This window comes from Populus trichocarpa, chromosome 3, assembly GCF_000002775.5.
Source record: "Populus trichocarpa isolate Nisqually-1 chromosome 3, P.trichocarpa_v4.1, whole genome shotgun sequence".
Taxonomy (NCBI): Eukaryota; Viridiplantae; Streptophyta; class Magnoliopsida; order Malpighiales; family Salicaceae; genus Populus; species Populus trichocarpa.
In genome coordinates this window covers 2,865,921-2,891,272 of record NC_037287.2, presented here as the reverse complement: position 1 = coordinate 2,891,272, position 25,352 = coordinate 2,865,921, and the positions used below count along the sequence as shown (strand labels likewise).

Here is a 25,352-nt window from a genome sequence, read left to right as displayed (position 1 = left end):
ATCATTTAATTTGACCTTTGAATTTGCATTTTTCTATTTTTAGGCATAACAACGTACACTTGGGCCTTGAAATTCCTCCGAAAATTGCGGCTTGATTTCCGCCTATTTTTGCAGCCTTTCTTGGTCGACTTTCTCCGCATTGCCAGCCTTTATTTTTTTTATTTTTTTTTATTTTGAAAAAAAGTGAATTTTGGGGAATCACCCAAAATTGGGTGATGACATTGGTGATGGTAAGGGACTTGTCATATCTAATACAACCTACAATATTCTGATGGTTTCTGTTATTTTGTGATCTTTTGTTGATGCGCACACAAAATTTATTTGGTTTTATCCTCTTAGTGCCAAATATGATGTATTTAATGTGTTTCATCAATTTCAAGTTCTGGTTGAACGACAATTCTCTTGCAAAATCAAATCAGTACAAATTGAATAGGGTGGTGAATATCGTAAATTAAATTCTTTCTTCAAAACTGTTGGTATTCACCATCGCATCATATGTCCACATACACATGAGCAAAATGGTACTATCGAGCGTCGTCACCGTCATATTGTCGAAACTGGTCTTACCCTGCTTGGTCACTGTAAAGCACCTCTAAAATTATGGAATTATGCATTTGAAACTTCTGTTTATCTTATTAATTGTATGCCGACATCGGTCTTACGAAACAAATCTCCATTTGAAACTCTGTTTCATCAACCACCTAACTATGGTTTCCTGCGTACTTTTGGATGTCTCTGCTTTCCGTTTCTCCGACCATATAATGCTCATAAGTTAGACTATCGCTCTACTCCGTGTATGTTTCTAGGATATAGTTCATGTCATCTAGGTTACCGTTGTCTTGATTTGTCTTCAGATCGTATTTACATCTCCCGTCATGTTCGTTTCCATGAAAATTCCTTTCCATTTATTGAGTCTACTCGTGTTCCTGCCACAACCAATTCTAACCCACAACCGACCCCTATCTCCTACCTTCCTACCTTAACATCTTTCCCATCATCCAATCCACCACAAACACCAATCCTTTCCCCACACACCTCAGTCCCTTACCACCATTTGCAACCATGTCTCTTGATCATTTTGCAGGTTCAGGTTCTGCTACTGCGGACATCACAGCTACTGAATCTCCTCCTTCTGCTACGCCACCGGCATCTCCCTCATAGGTTCCTGCCTCTTCTTCCCAGGTCTCTATAGAGTCACCACCGGGCCTAGATCTCTGTATTGATCTTTCCAGCTACTCCATTCCACAGCAGTCACCGCCCATCAGGTCTCCTGACTCTCCTGTTGCAGTTGCTTCTCGACAGCATCCCATGGTGCTGCGTCCCCGCCAGCACAAATCTGTCAATGTGAGCTTAGTGTCTGCATCTCCACTGCCTCCCAACTCACGGGTAACTTATTCCTCTGCTCATGAACCTTTGTCTTTCAGAGAAGCTGACCGTTTTCTGTGTTGGCATTCTGCTATGGAATCTAAGATTACTGCTTTACATGCCAACGGCAGTTGGTCCTTGGTTCCACATGAACCCTCTATGAATGTTGGTGGTTGCCGATGGGTTCATAAAATTAAGCATCGAGCTGATGGCACTGTTAGGCTTCTCTCAACAAGAAGGTATCGACTACTCAGAAACCTTGAGCCCGGTTGTCAAACCGACCACTGTCCACCTAGTCCTGGCCATTATCGTCTCTAATTGTTGGCAGATTCGCCAACTTGATGTTCATAATGCATTTCTCAATGGTTCACTTCAGGAGGTTGTTTATATGCAGCAACCCACGGGATTTGTCAACCCTGCTCTACCAACTCATGTGTGTCGCCTTCATAAGTCTCTGTATGGTTTAAAACAAGCCTTGCGGGCTTAGTACAAATGACTAAGTGACTTTCTTCTATTGGTTGGCTTCCGCGCTTCAAAGGTTGATACTTTCTTATTTATTCTAAAAGTGAATCATGATATCTGTTATTTGCTTATCTATGTGGATGACATTCTGCTCACTGGTAGTAACTCCAGTTTGCTTCAAAGCCTTATTACCCTGCTCAGTTCAGAATTCAAACTCCGAGATCTGGGTTCTACTCACTATTTCTTAGGGATTGAGGTTACTCCCACCAGTATGGGTCTCATGCTTACTCAACACAAATATGCTCTTGACATTCTGAGTCATGCTGGTATGTCCACCTGTAAGCCTGTTGATACACCGGTTTCTGCCTCTAAGAATGGACTCCTGCCTAGTGAGCCATTCTTGGACTCCACTCGTTTTCGACAAATTGTTGGTGCCCTTCAATATCTCACATTTACTAGACCTGACATATGTTATGCTGTCAATAAGGTATGTCAGTTTATGCATGCCCCTACTGAGAGTCACTAGGCGGCTGTCAAACGTATACTACGATACGTAAATGGTACGTCTTCCTTTGGTCTTCATCTTACTCGTGATTCCTCATTATCCCTTCATGGTTTTACTGATGCTGATTGAGCGGGAAGCATCGATGATCAAAAGTCTACGGGTGGTTACATTGTTTTTTTCAGCACTACTCCCATTTCATGAAAATCTAGCAAGCAACGCACTGTTGCTCGCTCTTCCACAGAAGCAGAATATAGGGCATTAGCTGATGGTACTGCTGAGGTTCTTTGGCTTCGTTACCTTCTAACAGATTTGTGTTTTTCTCTCAGTTCTGCTACCATCATTTGGTGTGACAATTTGGGTGCTACATATTTTTCTGTTAATCCTGTTTTCCATGCACGCACAAAACATGTTGAGGTTGATTATCACTTTGTTCGTGATTGGGTGGCTAAAAAGGAGATACAGATTCGCTTCATACCTTCCAAAGACCAATTAGTTGATGTTCTTACTAAACCGCTTCCCCACTCTGTTTTTGCTTCCTTACGGTCCAAGCTTCATGTGGTTTCCCCACCTTCAGCTTAAGGGGGTGTATTATGGAATGTGTTGTAATATAGAAAATATTGTATTTTCCTGTATATATTTATCCTGTTTAGTACGCTACACAGTAACTATTGTATGTTGCCCTAGTTATATATATAGAAGAGATGGCTACAGATTATGTATGCCCTTCAATCAATTATAGCTTATGCTTCAACTGACAGAATTAAAGATGAATTATGAGCAAAATTCCAGTATAGTTATGAATTTATAATATTTTCATTTTGGTCCTCCAATTTGACCCCTAAAAATCTGCTAAAATTCCAGATTGGTCCCTGAAACATAATCCAAGATTCTAGACAGAATTAAATAAGAATTATGGGCAAAATTCCAGTATAGTTATGAATTTAGGACATTTTCATTTTGGTCCTCCAATTTGATAAAATTACAATTTGACCCTTAAAAATATGCAAAAAATCCAGATTGGTCCCTAGCTGTAATATTATCCTTTTCAGATTGGTTTGATGAATAATTGAGAGTTATTTAGTGAATTATTATCAAATTTTATGATTTGTTTTCTTATGCAACCAATACTCACATAAATGTGGCCTCAAACTCACTATTCATCAATCTTATCAATAACATATTTAATCATCATATACATCTATAAATATATATGTCCATACAACTATACCTGAGATTTAAGTTTTGCATCATGTAATTAATTACAGTCCCCAAAAAAACAAAAGAGATAATGTCTCTCTTACAATCCAAAATTTATTTTTAATTAAAGTGCATAAAATAAACATAGTTAAAGTTTTACAAAATAACAACCTATTATAAGAAACTAGGAAAGCTAGAGTTCGGTGTCAAAATAAGAGGAACCTGCAAGACATATAATTTTATAAAATTATTGGTTTTATCATAACTAATAATTTTTCTTATAGTTGCCTTTATCCCATATTCTAAACCATTCTTTTAGTCTTTTACATTTTGTTATGTTTATTATTACTTTCAAACCCTGACCACTACATTCTGCTATTAAAGCTTATATGTTGTCATATCATCTTTTCCACCCTAAAAGCATATATTTTATATGATACTTTTCTCCCTCCCTGAAAGCATAGCTTGTAATTAAGATATATTCTTCACTATCCTGGAGGCATAATACATGTAATAGTCTTGCCTTGAAAGCATAATATGTATCATATCTTTCTCTTTCCTCGAAGGCATATATAATGCATATAATAATCCTACCCCAAAGACATATAGATATAAACATCCTAACCTGATTTGATCTCAATTTTTCTGCCTTTGAATGCATTTTTCATTTAATATTGAATTTCCAATAACGAGCCCTTATATATATAAAAACAATTCGCATTATAACATTTACAAGAATAACAAAAATATATAAAAAAGGTAAGGGTAGAGCCCTTACCTGAAGCTCATGTTGTGCATTTTACTGAGAAAACAATGCTAACTTTGAACATTTCTTTTTCAAATCCCATGACCTGAGGTTTGTGGTATTCGAACTAGTGATCTCTAGAGAGCACTCTCAGTGCCTGACCAGTTGAGTTACACCCCTCATGGTTATTATCATTCTATTTACATTACACCGAAATGGTGTTGAGAGAGGGCCAAAATTGAATTGGAATATTATTCATATTAAATGGATGGTAGACTTTTAATTAGAATAATAAAGATTTCAATTGAATTGATTTTTAAATTTGAGATTTAATTGATGTTATGAATTTAAATTTTAATGGATTTGACAATTCTCCAAAACTTGTTTAGTAGGTTGTGAAAACATAAAAGAGAAATTCTATGTAGACTCTAATCGTAGTAGGCATAGAAAAAAGTAGAATGGTCAATGATAAGTAACAGTAGAGTTTAAATTTACTAATTTATCTTCAAAAGATACAGTGTCATTGAGTCTTTGCAAAGACAGTTGTTTTAGAGAAAACAGTGCTCAAAAGCTTTTTTTTTTTTGAAAGATGCGTATATTATTTAAACGCCAAAGCCTGGCGGGAGTAGTACAGAAACTACACAATATCTTACTATGGCAAAAAGCCATAAATAAGATAAAGCGCAGTATAAGAAAAACAAAAGTAAAGAAAACCTTAGAATAGCCATCCGAATGAGCTCAAAGCTAAACATTCCTCTACAAAACAAAAACGAGAATAACTCAAAGACATAGTGGGAGAAGACACAAGAGCAGGGCCACAGAAAAAGGTGGAGTCAAAGCCAGGCAACAAATTCACTTGATCTCTGCACTCCTTGTTTAGCCATGCAGTCTGCCATGCAATTACTTTCATGAAAGATGCTTTGAAGGAAGTTTTCATCTAGAGAACAAAAATAATTAATTCCAAAAGCAAAAATAATTAATATTGTATGGATGGGCTCAAATATTATCTTCCCTACCAGGTAGGTAATGTGAATGTGTTACTAATTACCTCTTGAGGCTACCAATTTGTTAATATTGTTGCTGCTCAAACTCAAGGCCTCCAAGTTGCTAAAAGATTCCTGATACTTATAAAAATATTATTAATTAATTAATTAATTACAAAACAAAAATTATGTTCTTTTGAAATTAAATTTAATAGAGAAAAAATAAGTATATAAAAAAACTAACCTTTTAAATCTATTAACCCTTTCAATCTATTATAATCTAAATATAGTGATTTAAGAAATGAAAATCCCTCTACAAATAATAGAATATTGTTATCGAAACGATTAATTCTCATGTCAATATATTCCAAATTGCTCAATTTCTGGAACTCATAACCACCTATATATATAAAAAAAATTAAGACTTCATGTAAAAGAATAAAAAAAAATATTATTGGAGTAATTTAATTATGATTGATCAAGAGGCATTTAATTGCTACGGTGACTTCATATAAAGAGGTTGACGCGATGAAAGTGTAAGTAAGAGGAGTAATTGTTGCAGTGATGATAATGTAATGATTGTAATAATATTGGTAATGTAATAATATATGTTGTGGTGGTATGATTATTACTAAATATGTTTTCTATTTTCTTCGATGTAGAACCAATATGATACTAATTAAACTAATCAAGTTGTTGAAAAGGAAGAAACAAGGAGGCATTCTTTTTATAATGCTTTTACTCTGAATATCTTTTAGAAAAAAAATTGGTTTTATTTTGTTTTGAATTTTTTTAAATTTTATATCTTATAATTTGATTTTTATATCAACTTTGATCCTTATTTACTTTTCTTTTATTTTTTTAATTGAAATTTTTTATCTATCAGATTTGATTCTTATTCTTTTAATTGATATTTATTTTATTTAAAATAATTTATAAAATTATAATTATTTTTTAATTTCATCATCTTTTAATTTTTTTATCTGTCATGTCAAGCTAACGAACCCATCCCTATGTATAAAAAATGATTTGACAGTGCTTAGATTGGGTGTATGCCTACGTACTAGAGCATGTCTGGGAACGCGGTCCAACCTGTGTTTCCAAACATTTTGAAATTTGTTTTTTACTTAAAATTAATATTTTTTAGTGTTTTTGAATTGTTTTGATGCGCAGATATCAAAAATAATTTTTAAAAAATAAAAAAACATCATCTTGATGCATTTCTAAGCGAAAAACACTTTAAGCTGCAACCACTACCACAATCTCAAATATGTCTTGAGCTTTATTAGGGAAGAAAATGAGCTGCCTAGCATTAACTTTTTAACAAACATAATTTCAATTCAAATTTCAAGATAAGCTAACTTGAAATTATGCAATTTAAATTTCAAATATAAGTAAAAAAATAAGAGTTGAATCGATATAACCCGATCGATTCGATAGGCCCAAAGATTGTCTGGACGACTGGTAAAAATATAGTTTTACTTAAAAAAAAAATTCAAGATGACATATTTTTTTAAAAAAATAACGAAATAACAACATATTGGATCGATCGACCCGGGTCAATCTGGGTTAACCTTTAAATCTGTTACCCAGGTCATGAGACCATAATAACCCCAAATAAAATAAATCAAAACAAAATATGAATCTCAATTTTCAATAAACCTATAGTTGAATAATGAAATTAAAAAAAAATCAATCTAAAAAAAGACACAAAAAATGACCTTTCAAAACAAAATTATGAATTTGAATAAAACTATGAAAATGTCATCGACAATCTTGCAAAGTCTTTCTAAACTTTGATTGCCCTAAAATTTTAATTTGCGATATAAATATATGTCAGGAGATTCCTCGTAAAATTTTACTTTAATCCAACTGTCGGATTGAGAGACTGATACTGTAAAACTAAATTATATTTTAATTTTTTATAAAAGCAAAACAAAATATCATTTGGCCATAACAGAATAGTTAGAATATAACCTAAACATTCCAGTCAGAATTTAGGTGAAATTCATATAAGAAGATAAGATTTTAAGCGATATGAAATATCTTCTAATTTATTCCATTTTTAAAATTAAAATAAAATATACCTCCCATTCTGGACGTAACATAGTGAAATTAAAAACCATAGCTTTTAGAGCCCCAAGCGTACGGCCCCATCTCGTGGGAAAAATTGCATGATGATAATGGTATCATTGACCCATCTCATGGTGGATAATTTGTTGCAATGTCCTCTCCATCAAAATCCTTTTTGTTTTGAAAAGCATATTATATATATTAGTTTTCAAGTTTTGATATATAAGTTCATAGCTCTTAAAGACAAGAAATATACCACAAGATTTAAAACTATTTTATATTTCAATAAAATAAATAAATAAATTACCTATATGGTTACAATATTTTTTTTCTTAAGAAAATAAATTGATTTCATGTGTTAATAACATTTAAGGATTTTTCCAATCAAATAATCAAATTTATTTTAATTAAAAAGTTTCTAACCAATATCAGCATTCCCAATTAAACAAAAGTTTTTCCACGAACCCATCTTGTGGAAAAATGCATGATGGCAACGGTCTCAGGCCGGACCAATGTGCAGATGGAAATGGTCTCACCAACTCATAAATGCATATCATGGAAATGGTCTCCTGGACTCATAAATGCATGATGGTGATTGTCTGTCGAACCCATCTTGAGGAAAAAAAATGCATGACGGCAATATACCACAAGATTTAAAACTATTTAATATTTCAATAAAATAAATAAATAAATAAATTACCTATATGGTTACAATATTTTTTTCTTAAGAAAATAAATTGATTTCATGTGTTAATAACATTTAAGGATTTTTCCAATCAAATAATCAAATTTATTTTAATTAAAAAGTTTCTAACCAATAACAGCATTCCCAATTAAACCAAAGTTTTTCCACGAACCCATCTCGTGGAAAAATGCATGATGGCAACGGTCTCAGGGACCAATGGGCAGATGGAAATGGTCTCATGAACTCATAAATGCATTTATAGTGATATTTTCACTGTTAGAGACATACAGTAGTTTAGGGAGTTTTATCTTGTGTTGCCTTTGACGCAGACATTATAAGGTCCCCCTCATTTTCATCATCAACAACAATTACTAACTGCAGAGAATCATCACACATTAGTAACATAAAGCCTTTGAAGTAATGATGTAAGGCCTAAGCGTTTTTTTTTTGTTTAACGTGGGTGTCCGAGCCAGCTTGCGTGCACCTCGACTAATCTCACGGGCCCTGAAGTTAACGACCATGTAAGCCTCCCGTGGCCATCATATGAGCAACCACAGGGCTCGAACCTGAGACCACAAAGGGAGCAAACTTCTTGGTCCCAAGCTCTTACCATTGGGCCACCACCTAGATGGTTAATAAGGCGCTGTTTTTGTTTCTAGCTTAAGGTGATTGCACCAAACATAGACTGAACAAAAGGGACATACAGTGGTGGAGAAATTGGTTCCTTTTGATACATGCAACCAGTTTTGTATTTTGCTCACTTTTCAATTTGGTTTCGGTATCGTGTTTTGTAATTATTACTTACTGCTGCTGTTTTGCATTAACTAATCATTTTTTTCCTCGAACTTCCCATATCTTTTTATTGCAGCAGTATGTTTGACATTTTTAATATCTTAGAGGAGCACACAGAAAGGTTTATGAGGATTCCATGGGAGGCTACTGATATTTGCTCCCCATGAGAAGAGCATCATGGAACTTCTAACAGAGCATTGAATATCATAACGAGAAAGATTGGCAGTCATTGCACACCAAAGAAAATGCTCTTTTTTTTAAATCTTTTTTCTCACAAGATATGGTAATTGGCTGTCGTGTGATTTTTATATGGCTTCTGTGTTTTAGATGGGCTTGTGGTGGTCACCCAAGAAAATGTCACTTTTAGCATTCTTTTATATATATATTTGAAGTTTTTGTATATAATACTGTAGCCACACAATCCGCAAGGATAAAATTTATAATTATTCCGAGTTTAATATTATTGATAATTTATGTATTTAATTATATATATGATAATGATGACACCATGCAAGTAGGCTCCTAAATAATTCTAAATTATAACGAGAGAAGTACAATTGTAAATTCGAAAAGATCTTATGTGAAATACACATGAATGTCGATAAAAATGTTCAAGTGCTGCAACAATTTTTATTTTTTATTTTTTAAAATTGGATAATTAGTAACCAAAATATAATTAAATGCAAATAGACTAAGTGCTAAACAGTAAAATAAAATAATATTCGAATCCAAGAATATTCCAAAAAAATAAAATAATATTCAAATCTCAAAACATAGAAACTGCACAAGATATGCAGATAAAATCATGGAAATGGCCAAAATTGTAGTATAAATAGGACCTCTATGGTTGCCCAAAGACACATAACAAACAACAATATTCTACGTAGATGATGATGAAAAGAATGGGGGCTTGGATGTTGCTAGCATTATTGACTTTGGTTGGCGAATGGTCTGGTCGTTGTTATGGGTGTTTGGAGGAAGAGAGGATTGGTCTCTTGGAGATCAAAGCTTTGGATGGCTTTTACTTGAGAGATTGGGTGGACAGTAGTAATTGTTGTGAGTGGCCTGGGATCGAGTGTGATAACACTACAAGGCGAGTGATCCAACTCTCTCTTGTCGGTGCAAGGGATTTCAGCTCGGGCGATTGGGTTCTCAACGCATCTTTGTTTCAGCCTTTCAAAGAATTGCAAGGTCTTGATTTGGGAGTAAATGGATTGGTTGGTTGTTTGGAGAATGAAGGTTAGTTCAATGTTTCTGCACTTAATTATAATCATAAAATAAATGAAGGTTGGTTGGTGTTTAATGTCAATTATCTTGCTTTGATGATTCTCTTCCAGGCTTCGAAGTCCTATCATCAAAACTGAGCAATCTTGACATAAGTTTCAACCAATTTAATAATGATAAAAGCATTTTGTCATGTTTCAATGGGCTTTCCACTCTCAAGTCTTTAGATCTATCATATAATGAGTTAACAGGTGGATCAGGTAGCTTCTATGGTAACCTTTTAATTATTTAGCTTTGAAACATTTTTTTTTCTCCTTCTCATATCATTTTTTTCTACGCATTTAATTATTTCCTTCCAATATGCTCTTGAGGAACATCATGCAGGTCTCAAAGTCTTGTCATCAAGGTTGAAAAAGCTGGAGAACCTTCTTCTAAGGTGGAATCAATACAACGATACCATTTTTCCATCTCTAACTGGATTTTCATCCCTCAAGTCTTTGGATCTTTCAGCCAATCAGCTGACAGGATCTATCAATAGTAAGTTTCATTCTCTTTATCAAGAAAATTGAGGACTTTATATATATATATATATATATATATATATATATCAACGATAGCTTTCATCATGTTTGATTGCGCAATAATTGTTACATTTTCTTTATCAAGAAAATTGAAGAATTATATCTATGGAGATTTGATCTTATCCAATAATTGTTTTTCTAATAAGACAGGAAGAAATTAAAGAGATCAAAACATTACTTGCAATCTATCTTCTTCCTTAATTATCTATGCACTGTATATTTTTTTATGTATATCTTGTAGGTTTTCAACTCCAACCGATGAGGCTGGGAAAGTTAGAGAACCTTGACCTGAGTGAAAATCAATTGAACAGCAGCATCTTATCAATTCTGAGAGGGCTTTCATCCCTCAAGTCTTTGGATCTATCGTTCAATCAGCTGACAGGATCAGGTATAATATACAGTTTCTACCTACCTAAATGCTTCACATGACATTCTCTTAATTATATTGTTTCTTTATCAACAAAAATGAGGACGACTTTATATCTACGTAAAGAGGCATATATTTTATTCTTATTTTGGCCCTTTTATGCCAAAAGTGTTGTAATATTTAGATTAAATTAGCAATCAGAAGTTCACTTCAAAACTCTCCTATAAATATATATTTTATATTTATCTTTTTAAATAAATATATTTTTATATATGTTTTTTCTGTCTTGAGATACTTAGTCGAACACAACTCTAAGTATTTTTTTTAATGAAATTGAGTTTGAATGGGTTTTGAATAACATAATAAGGAAGCTCTCTCCTAGAATATTATAATTAAGAAAATTGTAATTATTAAAACTTGGATCTTAACATCAATTCAAAAAAAACTATCCAATACAAATCACTCGTGTTTTATCAATAAAGAGAACAACATAAAACCCACATATTTGATATTTAATTCTTGTTTGTAGCCATTTATTATTTCCTCTCCTTTTTAATCAAAATATTATTCTGCGGTGGAGGATATATTGCCTTATGGTCGTGGTGAATGGTGAAATATTTGGACTTTGAGAAATAAAACGTGAAAAAGTTTATAATTCTTTAATGCCATGGATAAAACAGAGGCAGTTCGGAACAAATTATAATTACTAAATTAGTGACAACTAAGCATCTTACAGAGGCAGTTAGGAACGAATTAAGTTACGAACGGATTTGAACTTACATGGATTATGACTTACTCTTAGAAACAACTCTCTTGCAGGTTTTGAGATCATATCATCACATTTGGGGAAACTCGAGAACCTTGACCTGACCTATAATATATTCAACGACAGCATTTTATCACATCTGCGTGGATTTTCTTCTCTCAAGTCTTTAAATTTATCAGGCAATATGTTGCTAGGATCGACGACTGTCAATGGTAAAGTTGTGAAATCTCTGGATTTTTCAGGCAATTTGTTGTTTATATCCAAAAATCATCTCACTATTCAATATCAATTCTTTATCATAGGTTTAAAAACTCGATCAAGATAACAATTAATTTCACTACTTACTTGATTGCATGTTTTCAATTTTACACATCATAGGTTTAAGGACACTGGAATTCCTGCAGTCATTGCCAATATCCCTGAAGACCCTTTCTCTCAAGGATACTAATTTAAGTCAAGGTTAATCATAGTTTAGTTTCTTAAAATCATAATTAATAATATTGAATGGAATGGCCATTCTGTACCACCACTATTTTCATCATATCTTTCTTCTTCTTCTTCTTCTTTTCACAGGGACTTTCTTCAATTCTAGCACCCTTGAAGAATTGCATCTAGATCGTACTTCTCTCCCAATAAACTTTCTCCGGAACATTGGAGCGTTGCCTGCTCTTAAAGTTTTGTCTGTTGCTGAATGTGACCTCCATGTCACCCTACCCGCTCAAGGTAAATTAACAACTCTCCATCGGCCTATAATTACATCATTAATAAAAGATTCTTTCAACATTGTTTTGACTATTTCGAGATAAATTGTATAGGTTGGTGTGAATTGAAGAATCTGAAGCAGTTAGATCTCTCTAGAAATAATTTTGGAGGTTCACTCCCAGATTGTTTAGGGAACTTGTCATCTCTACAACTATTAGATGTTTCTGATAACCAGTTTACTGAAAATATTGCCTCCGGTCCTCTTACCAACCTTGTATCCCTTAAATTCCTCTCATTATCAAATAACCTCTTTGAAGTTCCCACTTCAATGAAGCCTTTTATGAACCACTCAAGCCTCTCTAGTGAGAACAACAGACTAGTAACAGAACCTGCTGCCATTGATAATTTGATTCCAAAGTTCCAACTAGTCTTTTTTAGCTTGTCAAAAACAACAGAAGCATTCAATGTAGAAATTCCCGACTTCCTCTATTACCAATACAACTTAAGAGTCCTTGATCTCTCCCACAACTACATCACCGGAATGTTTCCATCATGGTTGCTTAAGAACAACACACGATTGGAGCAACTATATCTGAGCAAGAACTCCTTTGTTGGTGCTTTGAAGTTGCAAGATCACCCATATCCGAATATGACCAAATTAGATATATCCAACAACAACATGAACGGTCAAATTTCAAAAAATATTTGTTTGATCTTTCCAAATCTGTTGAGCTTAAGGATGGCTAAGAATGGATTCACAGGTTGTATTCCTTCTTGTTTAGGAAATATTAGCTCTTTGAAAATTTTAGATTTATCCAACAATCAATTGTCCACAGTAAAACTAGAACAACTAACAACAATATGGTTTCTCAAGTTGTCAAACAACAATTTGAGTGGGCAAATACCAACCTCGGTGTTCAATTCTTCAACCTCAGAATTTCTCTATCTAAGTGGTAACAACTTTTGGGGTCAGTTATCAGATTTTCCATTATATGGGTGGAAAGTGTGGAGTGTATTGGATTTGAGTAACAATCAATTTTCAGGCATGCTTCCAAGGTGGTTTGTCAATTCTACACAACTTAAGATAGTTGATTTGTCCAAAAACCATTTTAAGGGTCCGATCCCAAGAGGCTTTTTTTGTAAGTTTGACCAACTTGAATATTTGGACCTTTCTGAGAACAACTTGTCTGGATATATATCATCTTGTTTCAATTCACCACAAATAACCCATGTGCATCTATCCAAAAATAGATTGAGCGGTCCATTAACATATGGATTTTATAACAGCTCTTCCCTGGTTACGATGGATCTTCGAGATAACAGCTTCACCGGCTCCATTCCAAATTGGATTGGCAATCTTTCATCATTGAGTGTTCTTCTTCTACGGGCTAATCACTTTGATGGTGAGCTCCCTGTTCAGTTATGCTTGTTAGAACAATTAAGCATTTTGGATGTTTCACAAAACCAACTCTCCGGTCCACTACCCTCTTGTTTGGGGAATCTTACCTTCAAGGAAAGTTCCCCGAAAGCATTCGCGGATCCTGGAGAAATTTTTCCATCAAGGTCCATAGAAAAAGCTTATTATGAAACAATGGGCCCACCACTAGTGGATAGTGTGTACAACTTGGGATATTATTTTTGGCTTAACTTTACAGAAGAAGTGATAGAATTTACAACTAAAAAAATGTCTTATGGTTACAAAGGGATAGTTCTCAGCTACATGTATGGTATTGATCTCTCCAATAACAACTTAATAGGAGCAATCCCACTAGAATTTGGAAAGTTAAGTGAGATACTGTCATTAAACTTATCACACAACAATCTCACTGGATCTATCCCTGCAACATTCTCAAACCTAAAGCAGATTGAGAGTTTGGATCTTTCTTACAACAACTTGAATGGTGTCATCCCTCCACAACTTACTGAAATTACCACACTAGAAGTTTTTAGTGTGGCGCACAATAACTTGTCAGGTAAGACACCCGAGAGAAAATATCAGTTTGGGACCTTCGATGAAAGTTGTTACGAAGGAAATCCTTTCTTGTGTGGACCTCCATTGCGAAACAATTGTAGCGAGGAAGCAGTGCCGTCGCAGCCAGTGCCTAATGATGAACAAGGAGATGATGGTTTCATAGACATGGAGTTCTTCTACATCAGTTTCGGTGTATGTTACACAGTTGTGGTGATGGCGATTGCAGCAGTTCTCTACATCAATCCATATTGGCGACGCAGGTGGTTGTACTTCATCGAAGACTGCATAGGTACTTGCTACTATTTTGTGGTGGCTAGTTATCGCAAGTTCTCCAACTTCAGAAGGTGAATTTGTTACTAGGAAGATGGTCGTTCCTAGTTTTTGATGATTGTTTGTCCTGTATGTCTAGCTATTGGGTGCTTCATTTGTAGTGTACTGTCTCTAAGCTCAGCCTCTCAATTTGATTAGTTATTTGTGCTAAATAAGCAGGACTTGTCATTCCTGAACCATTAGGAAGGGAACTGATTTGGATTGGTCATTGACTCGGCTATGATTACTCTTTCAATTCTCAAGACTTGTTTGAAAATAAATTGCCAAAACCACTACTAAGTAGAAACAAAATATTCTATGCCTCTATTTCAAGGGCTACCCCACCTCAGTTATTCAATCAAAGCATTGAAATTGGAGCAAGAAGATCCACCTTCTTCAACAGCCTTCCTGGCCATTTCTCCTTTCTGCTAGCTTCTTTGCTCTTTCCTCTGCTTCTTCACCCATCATAATTTGAGTGATTGCCTTCTCTACAACTTCACTTTTTTTAACATGATCTCTATGCACTCTAAGCCATTCCTCTGCTTCTGCACCCATCATAATTTGAGCGATTGAGGCTTCTTTTCCTTTTCCTGCTTTATCTTCAATGTCTCTATAGCATAGTGAAACTGGGCCTATGTTAATTCACACCCTCTTTAATTGACCCACTAAGACTATATCGTAACCATACAGCTTCCTCTTCTACAGATTCATGGATCACTTTATGCAAAACAGAGGAATGATTTTTTGGAAAAAGAGTGTCTTGGGAACTTACAGTCGATTTCATTGGAACTCTTGTCTCAGGACAGTAGCATAGCTTCTTGAATCTCTGTTTCTAATCAGAACAGGGTGTTGGGTTGTTGCCATTGCATGTGCACCCATCCAAGATGTCAAAGGTTGGCAGCCACCATTGTTGAATGAGCTGGAGTTTGGCAGCCACCATTGTTGACAAAAGAGTTGGAGGAGCTGCCATGAATGCCTATAAATAAAGGCCTACATTAGAGAAGCAAAGTGTGAGAAGTGCAAGTGTGTGAGAACGTGAAGAGAAGAAGAGAAAGAGGAGCTGCTGCCATGGGCAGCAGCCCTGTTGCCATATGCAGCAGAGTGTGTGAGCTGAGAGTTGAGTGATCCTCCTCCATGTATTTATTGTAACCCTTTCTCTATCTCTAATACAATGACTCTCTCCCGTGGATGTAGGCGGATTTGCCGAACCACGTAAAATATTGTGTGCCAGTATGCTATCCCTCCGTTGAGCAATTATCAGTACATCCCCGGTCGGAATTCCCAACAATTGGTATCAGAGCACATGGTTTAAAGGGGTGTTTGATTTTGCTCAAAAATGAAAGTTGTCAAAATTGTGTTTTGACCATACCACTGTGTAAAGGAGGAAGAGACGAAGCCACTGTTGAAAACCGCGTCGAAATCGGACGTCGGAAACGCCCACACGCGCCGTCACGCGCCGTCAGGGTGGCTGGCCACGCGCGCCACGCGTCACACGCGTCTTCCTCACCCGAATGACCTGACCCGACCCGACCCACGCGCCAGACCCGGATAAGGATGACGTCATCATGACGCTAGTATACCCAGTCAGCATGCCACGTAAGCGTCCAGTCAGCATGCCACGTAAGCGTCCAGTCAGCATGACACGTCAGCATAGGGGTCCCACCTGCCACGTCACCAGACGCAAGCCGAGCGGAGCCGAGCAGAGTTGAGCCGCGCTGAGCCGTTTTGGAGCCGAGCCGAGCCGCGAGCCGAGGGACAGGATCCAGTGTAGCTGATCCTACGTGCAACCGGATCTGATATTGAATCTGAGCCGTTGATCAGGCCAGAATTATTTTGATCAAATCTTAGCCGTTTGAAGTGCGATTTGGACGATTTCAGACTTGTTTCCAACTAATTTGAGCGTTCCGGATGCAATGGTACGGTCCGATCGTTGATATTTGAGACCAAAAATGGCAGTGGTGAATTAACAAAAAAGATTGCCCGATCAGGAGGCATCTGAAGGTCATCATGGTGGTCGATGGAGATGAAGAGAAAGAAGGTGCACATGTTTACCCAATTACATGTGCTAAACTGCTAAGTGGGCAGAATTTTAACTGCCTTGAAGGAAGGCAAAATTGGGACACTCTGGAGACCTGATCAAGTGGACAATTAGAGGTGTTGAGTGGAAATTGACAAAGACCAATCTTGACGAATCTAAGAACTGGTAGTCTCGCCAGATATTGAGAAATGATGTATTAAACCAGTATATTCCAGATCACTTGTAAAGGAAAGCCGCAACAAAGCTAGCAAATGGTTGTATATACGGAAAGACAGTACGATGGATAGATATGGCCTAAGAAGTTCTGTCTAGGAGGTTGGGTTTTAAGCGGGACCAGTGTGACCCCTCCAATCTTTCCTGGGAACTTGCTTAGTGGAAGGATTATCCATACGGTACTATTTTCGTATATATAGCAGTTTGTAATGAAACGGTTGAAGACTAGCAGGATGACGGCACAAGGGAACAGTTGGGTTCCGTATGATCAAGGATCTGATGAAGTGGTGATTTCTCCAAAGAAGTTAGATTCGGTGACTGTGATTTCTCGAAGGGAGAATTGATGAAGACCCTGATAATGGAAGAGAAATACAGCAAGGGGATAAAAGATTGGCACCCTATTTTGACTTGGACAGGTGTTGTGACAGGATGAGCTGCTGTCAAACATAAGCAAGGAATAGGGAGAAATCTGGAGAACAGAAATTGCACGAGGGCACACGAAAATTGTTCAGGAGTACTCGTAGGATCCAATGAGGTACTGCAATGAGACAACAGGTGCAAGGAGAAGAAGTGTTCTCAGATGAAGCTCAGAGCAGAGATTGTTAAAGGTTGTACAACAGGAAGTCTCTTGTGCTCTTGATGAAGACAATAGGCGAAGACCTTTCCAATTCATGCAAGAATGGAAAGAGAGCTGTTGTAGAAGCACCTAATTGAGGGGGTGCAACCGCCTATGATGAAAGGCGAAGACACCAAAGAGAGTTGGTGTAGGTGGAGCTGTCAAGCAGAAAGGCGTAGAAGCTCCAAACATAGAAATCGAGGTGGAGGATTGCGAGGAGTATACCGCAACTTTCTCTTTCTATGTAATCAGTGGCAGTAATCTCTCCCATAGTCCACATGGTGGTAGAGAATTTTGAAGCCACTTTAAAGTAAAGCATCTCAGCTAAAGGAGGATGCGACCGCCTCATGACAACGGGTGAAGACACCTTAGAGAAGGTGTGAGGGCCGCGATAGAAGCCCCATTTCAGACCGCCGCATGACGACGAGCGAAGACACCTTAGAGAAGGTGTATGGGCCACGATAGGAGCCCAAGTTCAGAACAACCCCAGAGCCAATGTAATGGCTAGATATGAGTGGACAGGTGTATAGCCAATGAAGTGGCTATGATGAGTATGGAGACAAATGCAGGATTGACTTTCATGGATATTGCCCCCATGCTAAAGATCAATGAGCTAGAAGACATTTGCCTTGGATAATAAGTGTGTGACTTGTGGAGCATTAAGACGCGGCTGCTATGAAGAAGCAGAAGGGCATGCGCAGGTTCCGAGAACGAGTTGACTCTTGTCAAGGTGGTGAGCTCGGTAATGGCATTGTAATACTCAGAGTATGAAGATAGATATGGATCAACCTTTATGGGCTGCCCCCATGGTTAAAGGTGGAGAGCTACCTGGACTCTTGAGACTAAGAGCGAGAGACTCACGGAGAAGTAAGACGTGGTTCCTAGGGTGGAACAGAGGGCAGGCGCAACTCCTGGATGAGTAGACTCTTGGAAGAGTGGTGAGCTCGTGATCATATTAAGATACTCAGATAATGATTGTCGCACTTGGAAATGGTAATTTCTGTTTGAGGGGGTGTTGTAAGCCTTGATGTGAGGCTTGATGAATCATTCCGGACCGAGCATGGTTGATACGCTCGAAGGGGAATGTTGTGTCCCAGAGACAAGCGTTAACACTCTTCAGATGTGAAGTGGCAGACCATCTGGTTGTAGTGATCCTTTTGTGTGAGAAAAGGTGTGCTTTGGTGACTCTGGTGATGGTAAGGTTTGGCAAGTACCATGTAAACTTGGCCGAAGATGCTCTCAAAATGGTAAGCTTGGAAGAGATGCAAGCCTGTGCTGAAGAAGCAAGAGGACAGTTGCCCCACATGAATGGCAAAGGGGGTGATTGTTGGGTTGTTGCCATTGCATGTGCACCCATCCAAGATGTCAAAGGTTGGCAGCCACCATTGTTGAATGAGCTGGAGTTTGGCAGCCACCATTGTTGACAAAAGAGTTGGAGGAGCTGCCATGAATGCCTATAAATAGAGGCCTACATTAGAGAAGCAAAGTGTGAGAAGTGCAAGTGTGTGAGAACGTGAAGAGAAGAAGAGAAAGAGGAGCTGCTGCCATGGGCAGCAGCCCTGCTGCCATATGCAGCAGAGTGTGTGAGCTGAGAGTTGAGTGATCCTCCTCCATGTATTTATTGTAACCCTTTCTCTATCTCTAATACAATGACTCTCTCCCGTGGATGTAGGCGGATTTGCCGAACCACGTAAAATATTGTGTGCCAGTATGCTATCCCTCCGTTGAGCAATTATCAGTACATCCCCGGTCGGAATTCCCAACACAGGGGAGCAACGAGAAGCTTGGAGTGGTCGCATATTGCCTTTCTTTTGCTCATGAGGCTGTCTGTCGAAACGCTGAAGATTTGCCCGCAGCTTGTAGGAATCAAACCAAAGCCCCTTTTAAGAAAATTTAATGACCAAAAGAAAGAAAATCATAAAAATCTGCCTTGTGTTTTAAAAAATCTAGTTAGATCAAAGGAGAAGATATATTATATATTCATAGAAAGCTTAAAGTAGATAAACATCAAACATTGATTAAACATTTAACAATGCAAGTAGCAAGGTAAAAGTGCTGCTCATATCAACCAGGACTTGTTATGAAGGAATGAATATTTTGGTGCTTCAAGGGTGGTTTTTCTTGAAGTTATGTGGAACACATCAGTAGAAAAGCAAGCCATGAAGGCTAGGCTAAGAGGAAAAACATCTCATTACATCAGGGACAATGGAAGAGGAAAAACATTTTCGCCAAGTCGAGAAAGAGTGATTGTCAAAGCTGATGTTTGATTGCGCAAACATGAATGGTAGTCATTAGAAGGTTATGTTTGATGTCCCAGACCGTAAAAAGATGATTCAACATGACAACCTCAAACCCATGTTTACCCATGTTTTAAGAAGATCGTAAGACAGTAATCATTCTCTCCAATATGGCTGTGACATATGTCAATGGTGAAATATTTTGCTACAATATCCTCATCATTCTCTCTTCCCCCTTTTCTTTTTTTAAAACTTCTCGTCCCGCATCATCGTGTTTGGCTGCGACATAGAAACCTAGATAAAGATGAAAGAGAACCATGCTGCAATCTTGACATATTGATCTGCTGCATCGTTGGTATAGAACTGTGAACATTCATTGTTTGCAACTGGGGATTCAGTTGATTTTCATGGGACTGCAATTGAGGAACTGGAGGCTGGGGAAGTTGTCCTAGCTGTAGATTAGGAATAGGGCTCTTGAATCTGCTTGGGTTTAGAAAACTTACAATCTGCTTCTCATAGGAACCCAATTTCTCCTTGAAACTAGGTGTGATGTTGTTTTTAGAGACCTGTAAGAATGTTATCAAGCGCTCCAACATGGCCTTGAATACCTCCAGCTTTTCAAGTTGTTCTGACTTCGGTTGTTGCGGATGAGAGTCAAGCTGGAAAGCAAAGTTAACATACATGAGAATTAAAAATTGCATTAATCCTTTGTAGCAAAACATTAGTGAAAAAAAATGTTTCTATTCCCATTCTTCTGTGTCGATGCATGGTTATGGGGCAGTTGGGGGGAGGGGTAGGTGATTAGTGCAAATGAAATAGTGACAAGCAATGCTGATGAGGAAAACAAATTAATACAGAAGCTCAACGTGGGGAAATTGCAGATAATCATGCATGGGCAGATAATCCGGAAGAAATTGCAGAGACAGTTTACCTGCTGTAACTTGGCAGCAATTCTCTAGTACATTTCATTTATTTAATGGAAATAAGTCTCCTTCATGACTTTGATCTAGGATGTACAAATAACCAGGAAAACATTATCAGTCATATGCTTGATTTCTTCAGGTGCCAGTCAGAAAGAAAGTAACACAAACAAACTTAAGAGAATTGATAAAAAAAAAGGGGGCAGAGGACAGGATAAATTAGTTGAGATAAAAATAGCAGAGTGGAATTAATGCTGGAAACTCAAGAGGATGTCGATATTGATGGAATGGAAAGATGCAAAGGACTGTGTAACTGAACCTTCAGACAAGATTCAGGAGTTGTTTAAGTTCAGTTACTTTGTCTCACTGCAAACTACTCCTCACTGTTTTCTGCTGTTCTAGATCAAGTCAATGGATGTCACAACTTTAGCAACGCTTCTTAGCCTTAGATCCTAGGCACCTAAAAAAAAGTCCTTATCAAATATGCAGTTATGACTTGAGACATTCAGAATTTCAACCTCATTTTCTATAAAATTCAACAATACTGGATATGGTCATGATTCAATGGAATAGGTCCACTTATTTTCTTTTTTCTTCCATTGCCAAGTGTTTCAGAACGAATTGATTGCAATCAAGCAAATAACTTTTCACTTAACCAAAGATAAACTATATGTCATTCAGATATAGTGCACTCTTATTTTTAAGTCTGTCTAATGCAGTAAGAAGTAATGACAATAGGACTCATTGAAATCTTGCAGGACTATGGCATGCATGAACTCCATCTAATGAACAGTAAATCGCAGAAATTACCTTCTGATAGATCTCCTCTTGCCAATCAGCGCCTTTTGCATGTCCACTCTGTGCTGTAGAATCTAGGGATGCTACAAAACTTTCAATGCGGGCAACAAAAGATTAGAATTCATGTATTTTTGTGTGTTTTCCATATACAAGGGTATTTTTGTAATTTTTGTACTTGCTGAAAATTATGGAATATTGCAAGTCTCAGTTTTATTTTCCATTTAGTATTTTATTATCCCAAAGTATAGCGAGCTTCATTAGGTTTTTCCTATTCTAGATAGGACTATTAGTATTTTTCTACTGTTGCGATGTCGCGGTCGCACAAATTAATTACCCTAGCTTAAAACACACAAGATAGTATAGAGCAAGCAAGGGGTCGATCCCACGAGGAAGGTTTAGTTCAGATTTTTATGCTATACGTTATGTAATTTGGGGGGGGGTTGATTTGCAATGATCTAAACTATGGTAGAAATTAAACTAACAAACAAAATCAATTGAAACTGAAATATATCAAGAAAACAAACCTTGGTCGCAAGCACACATCCACCTACAGAAATCAGAACCGATCTTTGAAACGAAACTCTAGTTTATATTCTGAATTTTTATATTTTCTTAACATTGGTTAATTAACGGATCCGCCGTATAACTAGCCCTAACCAACAAACAATCACAGTGTCCGCACTAATGATTTAATCCAATGGCAGCTTTAAGATCTAGATAAATTCATTAATCTTAACAACCAAGTTGTCAGCTTGTGTTGCTTTGATCGAATGTTCTCCCTAAGTTTAATAACGTAGTTCCGCTACAATTACCAAGCTTAGTTGCTTCACAAGTTTATATACCACAACTCCGGTTTTGATATCAAACTTAGCAATAGATTGTTCACAATAATAACTTAGAGTCCGCTCTAGCAATTAAAATAAACAATCATAGGAAATATGCATAGGAAAACAAACATACTTATTCATAATACAAACCAAAAATAAATGGAAGAATAAATCTCACAGTTCTTGAAATCTGAAGGTGTTTGCGTCCTTGCAACCAAGAAAACGAGCTTAGCCTTGCATATCTATTGAACAACTACTCCTAAAGATGAAAGAATACATGATTTCTGATTTGTAGAGGGGAGAGTTTGTGTTTCTTCTCTTATGGCTGCCACCCTTCTTTCTTTGATTCTACTGCACTCCCTCTCCCTCTCTCTTGGCTCTCTCTTGGCTCTCTCCTGGCTCTCCTAATATCATGAACTTAGCTGCCTATTTATACACAAATTGTAAGTAAGAAAAATCAAAGTTCAAGTGTGAACATCAAGAGATGGTGGTAGTGTGAAGGCAGCTGGTGGCTGGTGGTTGGCAGCTGGTTTGTGGTTGGTGGTTTGAGGTTGGTGGCTTGAGGTTGGTGGCTGCCTTCCTTGACCTTCTGGATTGATTTACTTGAGGAGCTAAATTGCTGAAATTAAAACTTGGATGTCGGTTTTGATGCTTCGGGATGTAATTTGGATTCGTTTCTTTACGAAACCTGTTTGCTGGCAGAATTCAGTTGTCATTTTTGAAAAATCATATCTCCCTCATATGACATCGTTTTTGGCTGAAATTTGAAGCGTTTATAGACCTTTGGAGTCAGGAATCCAAAACAATTGAGTTTGCATCAATTGGATATCTACAGCTCCAGATATTGAATTTTGAATGGACAAAGGTCAACACTGGCAGAATGCGAGTTTTGACTTTGAAGGATGTGATTTCCATGCTCTTTGTATTTTTATTTTTCTTGACTTAGATTTCCAGAAAGGTATGGATGTTAGCTTTCTAATGCCACTAGAATCACTTCATTTCGACTTCTAGAGCTCACGCTCTACACAAAACATCGACTGAGGGTCAAATCTGCCAATTATCTTCAATTTACTCCTTTTTGCATCTTTCATCTAAAGGTGCCTTCAAAACATAAAACAAAGAATATCAAGGCATTTTATATATATAACATAGGCTAAACACTAGTTCAATATGGGTGAAACTATCAAATAATATGGTTACATCACCTATACAAGTCCTTTTTGGACTAGGAGTACTAGGAACTCCATCTAAACGTTATGTAATCATTCAAACAGATGGACAGACCCTATAAATCCAGAATGAGAGGTGAACAGCTGGTGCAATGCACTGGAGGGTATGATGTGGTCACAAATGCGCGCGTGATTGCAATACTTTCAATAGCAGTGGCATTACTAATGCCATATGTGGCAGTAGTAGCACATAAAGCTACCCAAAAGAGCATTGCTGACTAGAACGATTATGACAGGTGAAAAGTTGGTGCAGCGCACTGGAGGGCATCGTGTGGTGGAAAATGCATGTGTGATTGCAATAGTTCCAATAGCAGTGGCATTTCTAATGCCATAAGTGGCAGCAGCGGCACATAAAGCTACCAAAAAGAGCATTACCTGGCATTTGTCTCTAAGAATTGGCAAACATAGTGGAGGGAATCCCTTGTCCCATTGAATTCCCCACAGAGTTTTGTGAAACACCAGGAATACTCTGCATGTTAGGATTCTGGACAATAGTGTTGGGGATAGTCTGGGTTACACCGGATACAGGAGGTAGTGCCGCTTGTAAACCAGCAGAAATTTGAACTCCATTAAATGCCATGCATTTCTGCATGTTCTGTGATAACAACTGCTGGCGTGCTTGAGACTGATCAGTGGACAATAGGATAGGGAGAAACAACCCATGATTCTGAACTTGAGTGGGGATACTATGGGATGCTGTTCAAGATAAAAGGCAAAAAGGAAAACCATGTCAAAGAAAAAAAGAAGGCACTGAACAAGGAAGACAAATGAAACATCGGCAGTTCACATATAAAGTTATGAGTGAAAGAATTAGGATGGATTTGATTCAAAGCATAAAAGTGTCCTCTGACAATTTTCAGGGTTGGGGGAAGAAGAGGCGGCTGAAAACAAAAATAATATGACAATTTTCAGGGTGGGAGAAAGAAAAGGAGGCAGAAAACAAAAATAATCAGTAATTTTCTTGCCTAACATTCATCGATTACTCAACTTTTTGATTAAAGCATGCCATACATATAGCAATATGCCGCAATAAAATGTAAAAGAGTTTGATAACAATGCGACAAAAAAAACATAAGGTAAGATATTTGGAAATTCAATGCATGGCAACATTATTTTATACGAAAAAAGGATCAAATACTCTCTCGGAAGAAAAGCAAGAAAGTGACGTCTTATCTCCTAAACAGGAAAATCTTTAAAATCTACCATCTCAATCATAAAATATAAAATAGCCATGCATCACAGTCCTTGTTCCTTAACAAGTTAAGGATGAAACACTTCACATGCATTACAGAATTAGCATCATGAAGGTGATCATGAGATTTTTCCAGCAAGGCGAAATATATAGCAATATGCAGCAATAAAATGTAAGAGAGTTTGATAACAATGCGAAAAGAAAAAGAAAAGGTAAGATGTTTAGAAATCCAATGCTTGGCTGCATTATTACCTTCTAGATCCATGGGGGCAGTGGGCATGGCGTTTTGAGACCCGATCTCCATCGAAAAAATCTCCAGAGATATTTTACACAGATAATCAGACTGAAATCAGATATCAATAACAAAACATTAGCTCTCAGAGCAATCCATGTTACAAGAGAAGGGGGAAAATTGATATATGCTCTATCATTTCATCTTTTGTGAGGATATACTTCTGTTTCCTCTCTTTTAACTTAATTATTCATGTATTGATTCACTATTTGCTTTTTGCGCACTTCCCCTCTACTTGAACTTGGTCACTCTAAATAAAACA

General features: G+C 37.0%; 1 protein-coding gene and 1 long non-coding RNA gene across 8 annotated transcripts in view; one reads left to right on the top strand and one right to left on the bottom strand.

Annotated features, from left to right (window-relative positions):
• Positions 1-15,222, top strand: part of LOC18096653 (receptor like protein 21) — a 101,332-nt gene extending 86,110 nt beyond the window's left edge. For 3 of the 6 annotated variants that reach the window (XM_052450942.1, XM_052450943.1, XM_052450940.1), the window contains one exon: positions 12,837-15,222. In XM_052450942.1, coding sequence (XP_052306902.1) covers positions 12,837-14,767 — 1,931 coding nt within the window. In that variant the 3' untranslated portion in view covers positions 14,768-15,222. Of the gene's footprint in view, positions 1-10,415; positions 10,569-10,853; positions 11,001-11,798; positions 11,958-12,123; positions 12,205-12,318; positions 12,469-12,836 lie in introns of all 6 variants that reach the window. The other 3 variants (XM_052450946.1, XM_052450945.1, XM_052450941.1) reach the window with 3 other exon arrangements.
• A 4,191-nt stretch (positions 15,223-19,413) lies between these two features.
• Positions 19,414-21,723, bottom strand: LOC18096648 (uncharacterized). Of its 2 annotated transcripts, XR_008058652.1 has the most exons (4): positions 21,563-21,723; positions 20,764-20,838; positions 20,336-20,491; positions 19,414-19,475 (listed from the first exon to the last, which is right to left on the bottom strand). It is a non-coding gene; the product is annotated as an uncharacterized LOC18096648 (long non-coding RNA). The 2 variants fall into 2 exon arrangements; XR_002979551.2 differs by lacking the exon at positions 19,414-19,475 and having other exon boundaries at positions 19,842-20,491; positions 21,563-21,722.
• Positions 21,724-25,352: the final 3,629 nt, after the last annotated feature.